Genomic DNA, 5,647 nt, shown 5'->3' on the forward strand with positions numbered 1-5,647 from the left:
GCACAGTCAGAGCAGATGAGTGACCAGTGTGACACATCCTGGGCTCCTACCGCTGCCCTGGCAATCTCTCATTTGCAACCCAGCCAAGGGCACATCCCTGGCCCTGCAGGCCCGGGTGACTCCAGTGCAGAGGCTGCTGCTCTGTGCCAGCTGTGCCATCCAGCTGCTGAAGCCACCCTCTGTGCCCATCTGGGAAAAGAGAAACCAAATCTCATCACAGAAACTGAGGTGTACGCCTATTCTTTGTCCCTATTTCTGAGAGGACAGCATGGCTTGAAGCTGCTCACAACAAGATGAGGGGTCAGAGGAGCACCTAGCACCACAGCATGGTGTTGGTTTCCATTCTACGCTCTAATGCAAATCAAGGTGAAAGCAAAGCAAAGCTCTGCAAAGCAGCACAGTGGCACATCTGTCGCTTTGTCAAGGCAAAACCAAACCTGTGAGCACACCAGGACTGGGGCCATCCTCAACAGCTCCTTAGCAGTGGCACAAGGAACACATTAAATGTAAGCCAGACAGGAGCAAGGCTGTCAGAATGTACATTTTGTTGAGGATGGTGCCTGCATGGCCCATGGACAGGGCAGAGCCAGTGACACCTTGCCTACAACTGCTTTCAGCTCGCATTTCTGAAACAGCCCCATCTGTGCTTCCTTCAAAAGATGACTTGTTTGCATTCTTACTTCATTTTATCCAGTCTCCTCTGGTCTATTTCTGACTTTCTTTGTACTTATGCAGCCAGAGAACAAAAACTTCTCCTGGACAGAGGAAGAACCTTGTGGGGAGGCACTGTGTCTTTTCACACTGCTCTCACTGTGTCTCAGAGCCATTGGGAGGAACCAGCTGCTGATGAGACTGCAGCTGGCAAGACCCCCAAACGTTGTGTGTCTGCTTTCCTCCCCCCAAGGGGTGATTTTTGGTGAGTTTTACCACTCATAGCTCTCCATGTGTTGTCACCAATCATGGCTGAGCTGAATCAGCACCTCAAATCCCATCCCCACGCTTCAACTTCAGGGCAAAACAAAGGGGAACACAGTCAGAAACAACCCCAAAAAGGCTTCGTCGGGAGCCCCAGCCCTGCTCTGTCTGGAGTTGGGAACCTGAGCCCCCCCTTACTCCCACAGCTTTGGCTTTTTTCACACTCAACCTCAGTGATTACCCCCACACTGCTCATGCAGACAGGTTTTTATCCTCACACCCTGAGGTCTGTTTTCCTCCCTGTGTGCTATGGATGTGCCACGTACAGTGTGGGTTGAGCTGAGGTTACCTGGGCAGCTGACACTTGGCCTCCTCCCACACGGCGCTGCCCAACCTGCAGCTGGCAGGGCACATCCTTGACATCATTCTTGGAGGCAGTTTCCTAGGGACTTAAAAAGAAAAAAAAAAAAATCATTTAAAAAAGCCAGTGAAAAAACAAAAACTTTCCCACCACATTAATTGCATAGAAGCCTCCTTCAAAACAGGAACCAGTTGTCCCCTGTCCTTGAGCTGGCTGGAAATCCCAGCAGAACCACCTTGTTCTCCTCCCAGCATGGGTGCTGGGGGAGTTTGGCCGCAGGGTTTCAGAGCTATGTGCTGACCGCTGGGGAATGCCAGCATCGGGGAGCTCAGTTTGCAGCCAGAGGTCACATCCCTGTGTGTGCGTCCCTCCAAATTGCACCCCTCCTGCCCTAGCTCCACAACACCTCTTCCATCCTTCTACCCTGCCACTGGCTCAGCAAACCTCATGCTGCAGGTCACAGTTCTCCATACTTCCCAGGTGCTGGCAGACGCTGAGGAGGAGCTCACAGGCCTCACGGGCAGCTCCAGGAAGGTCTGGTCAAAAAGACCACTTCTTGGCTAGCATAAGAGAGCATCTGTCCTTAGCACAACCTGCCCATGGTGAGGGCATTTCTGGCATCTCCCTGGGACCAGGAAGTGGCCCCGGATCCAGGACCCCAGGCAACCAGCCATGTGAGCCCCAGCATCCCTCCCCGGCAGCTTTGTAGTTGTAAGTCTGCTCAGAGCTTAAGGCCTGGTGTCACAGAATCACTGAATAGCTTGGGTTGGAAGGGAACTTAAAGATCATCTAGTTCCAACCCCCCATCTGCATGCACAGGACTTAAATTCCTAAATAGGTGCTTGCAGGAAAGCAGCCGCAGCAAGCGCTCTGGGGCCATGTAAGGCAGGAAATGGTCTCTGGTCATGGAAAAATTCAGCTGCTGGAGCCACGCCAACCTCCCCCCAAAAACATTCCTCTAAAGGGAGGTTTCGGCTCCAGGGTCAAAGGGAAAAACTCGGATTGGTTGTCAGAGAAACAAAGCCTGGGTGCACATAGCTGTGTTCACAGGCAGACCTGCCAGTCCTGCAGCCTACACCTGGCAGAAGCAGCTCAGGACTGCTGGTGAGAAGGAATGAGCCCATGCTGCAGGGACACCCTGGGGACACAGAATGCACTTGGTGGCATGTTAGACTCAGCAGCCGTAGGATGACGAGGAAGAACCTGAGCTGAGGGATGTGGGAACACTCAGGATCTGCCTGTCCCCACAGCCTCTGGCATTCTTGTCCCCAAGCAAGGCACAGTTGTTTGGAGGAGCACCACAAATGCCAGCTCACACACACTCATCCCACTGTGGGAAGATGCAGACATGGCTCTGAGACAACCCATGCCCTGAATACTTTGATATTCAAATACCTTCAGCATAGGCCTAGATCAGTCACAGCTATTTAAATCCCAGCCTGTCACCTTTTCCAGCATGGCTTCCAAACAGATTTAGCAGCATATTGCAGTGCAGGAGCCCTGCAGAAACTAAACAAGTCTGCAGTGGGGTCAGTTGTGCAACACAGTGGCTAGCATTGAGCTTCAAGTGGATCTGAAACACAGGTGGGAGCAGTTGTGTCCCCCAGAGCTGGCGTTATGGCAACATAGCCCCAAGTGCTCCTCAGAGCTTTGTGGCAGGATGGGTAGCACCACCAAGTGTGTTGCTGTATGACAGAGGGCTCAGCCTGTCTGGGGTCCACAAACCCCCCCTGCAGCTGGTGAGGGAGATCTTGTTGCATGGAATTAAGACACGCACAAAGGGGTTTTGCATCCTTGACCTTAGGCACCACTCGGGGTGTGACAGGAACGTCCTTCTCCCAGCTGCTCTGCTCTGCCTGCCAAGTACACGTTGCCGTGGGAAGGCTGAGGGGTGACTCCACAGCACGTGCTCCTTCCGACTGGCAGGGACAGCCGGTGACGTGGCTTGTGCCATAGTCATAGGTGCAGGACTGCTGTGCAGGCAGGTGACTCATTCCCTGCAGACAGAGTCTGGGCCACCTGGAGGGCTGAGCTGCCCTTTAGACCGCGGGTGGAGAGTTTTCCAGAGGGATGCGAGTGCAGTGGCAGCAATAGGTGCCCTGTGTTCCCATTCCCGAGGCATTGCAGTCACTCACAGCAGTCTCAGGAGAAGGCACCCAAGCCTGCAGTGACGCAGCTGCAGGAGTCACGTGAGCAGAAAGCAGCGTCAGTGCAGGATGGGTTGGCAGGGGTGCCCATCGCCCCCGGCCCACCGCGTCCACCCCCTGGCACACCTTTCTTCTGCCACGGCGGAACACGGCTTCTTTCAAACTCCCAAATGCCCAGGCCGTGGGATCGCAGCACCTGGGGCAAGGCTCTGGCAAAGAATAAAAAATAAAAAAAGTCCAAGCCGCTAACTAAGCTTGTAAGCGATTTCATTTATCCACAGTTACCAAATTGATTACGATCGCCTCCAACAGGCGATGAGCATCCCCTGCACACCGCCCCTCCCGGCCCTTCTCCCTTCCGGCCCGGCTCCAGCACCGCCCAGCTCCGGGGGCAGCGGACACCCGCTCGGCGGCCGGGCTCCTCCGCCAGGGGGCGCCTCCGAGCGCCCCGGCGTCCCTTGCGCCGCGCCGGGCCCGGCGGAGGCGACGGCGGCCGGAGGGAGCCGCGGAGCCGCGGTGCGGTGTAGCCGGGCGGGCGGGGAGGGGGGTGAGCGCCGTCCTCGCTGGGGCGGGCCGGCGGGGCGGGCCGGCGGAATGGATCGCAGGCTCGGAGGGAGGAGGGATGCGCAGCCGCTCTTGCTCGCTGGCTGCCTTTTGTCCCGGGCGGGCTGCCCGAGTCCCGTGGCAGTCCCGCAGCCCAAGGGGGGACCTTACGTGACGGTTAACCCGCACCCTGCTCTTTCCCAGGTCTCTGAGAGCACCGTCAGGTTGTGAGCGGAGGAGAGGAGCGGAGCCGCGTGCAGGCCTCCTCTGGGGCAGCCCGTGGGAGGATGGTCTGCGCGCAGGTGGAGACGAGCCCGAGGCGGTGCTGGCAGAAGGTGCTGTACGAGCGGCAGCCCTTCCCCGATAACTACGTGGACCAGCGGTTCCTGGAGGAGCTGCGGAAGAACATCCACGCCCGCCAGTACCAGTACTGGAACGTGGTCTTCGAGTCCGGGGTGGTGGTGCAGCAGCTCTGCAGCGTGTGTGTCTTTGTTGTAACGTGGTGGTACATGGACGCCGGGGTGCTGAGCCCGCAGGGGCTGTTTGGGGCAGCCCTGCTCACTTCTCTGCTTGGCTATGTCCTCTTTGATGCCGTTGACGCCGGGGTCGGGCGGCGGCAGAGCGGGCGGACACGATGGGCAGACCTGAAGAGCACGCTGGTGTTCACCGCCTTCACCTATGGCTTCTCACCAGTGTTGAAGACACTGACGGAGTCCATCAGCACGGACACCATCTATGCCATGTCGGCCTTCATGCTCCTCGGCCACCTCATCTTCTTCGACTACGGTGCCAACGCCGCCATCGTGTCCAGCACGCTGTCCCTCAACATGGCCATCTTCGCCTCGGTGTGCCTGGCCTCTCGTCTGCCTCGCTCCCTCCACGCCTTCGTCATGGTCACCTTCGCAATGCAGATCTTTGCCCTCTGGCCCATGCTGCAGAAGAAGCTGAAGGCCCGGACGCCATACTGCTATGTGGGGGTGACCGCGCTGTTCGCGTTGGTTGCCCTTGTGGGGCTGGCGAGCGTCTCCAGTGTGGGTGCTGTGCTCTTTGCCTCGCTGCTGCTCTCCGTTTCCTGCCTCTGCCCTTACTGCCTCATCCGGCTTCAGCAGCTCAAGGACAACATCCACGGGCCGTGGGATGAGGCTGAAATCAAGGAGGACCTCTCCAGGTTCCTCATGTAGGGGGGAAGCGGTGCCTTCTGCTTTGAGGGGCCTTTTTGGGGCACAGCTCCAAGGGGACACCCAACCCAATAAAGACTCGCACTACAGCAGGGACTGCATGTGTGTGTGCTGTGACTGCTCTGGGCTGTGGGTGAGCGGGGAGGTGCTGGCAGACCCATGGCAGTATTTTTGTCCAACCACCGAGCCAGAGGCATGAAGCAAGGTCTCTCTGCTTTCCTGTGGAGGGATGTAGTCCCAGCAGTGGGCACACAGTGGCCATCCAGCCCAGCCCCAGGGTGCTGCAGCAGTGATGGGACATCCGCTAGTCCTTCCTGGCACTTACATGTCTGGTGTCTGACTCCACACACCTCACAGCAGAGGGTCTTCTAAGCAAAAAAGTCAAACTGGAGGGCATCTCTGTATGAGCCAGCCCTGTGTTGTTTTCCAGAGGCAAGTGGTCCAGCAGAGCATGGACTTGGCCATAGGAATAGCATTCTAGGCTTCCTGTTACCAGAGCCTTC

General features: G+C 57.3%; 1 protein-coding gene across 1 annotated transcript; it reads left to right on the forward strand.

The window, feature by feature from the left end:
- The first annotated feature begins 3,879 nt into the window (after positions 1-3,879).
- On the forward strand, positions 3,880-5,245 carry PIGC (phosphatidylinositol glycan anchor biosynthesis class C). The gene is made up of 2 exons (XM_052666769.1): positions 3,880-3,939; positions 4,171-5,245. The coding sequence occupies exon 2, from the start codon at positions 4,254-4,256 to the stop codon at positions 5,145-5,147; it is 894 nt and encodes a 297-aa protein (XP_052522729.1). The 5' UTR covers positions 3,880-3,939; positions 4,171-4,253; the 3' UTR covers positions 5,148-5,245.
- Positions 5,246-5,647: the final 402 nt, after the last annotated feature.

This window comes from Tympanuchus pallidicinctus, unplaced genomic scaffold (assembly GCF_026119805.1).
Source record: "Tympanuchus pallidicinctus isolate F22 unplaced genomic scaffold, pur_lepc_1.0 scaffold7, whole genome shotgun sequence".
NCBI lineage: Eukaryota > Metazoa > Chordata > Aves > Galliformes > Phasianidae > Tympanuchus > Tympanuchus pallidicinctus.

Excerpts from the sequence above, each read along its gene's own strand:
- PIGC (XM_052666769.1), top strand. The coding sequence starts at position 4,254 with ATGGTCTGCGCGCAGGTGGAGACGAGCCCGAGGCGGTGCTGGCAGAAG.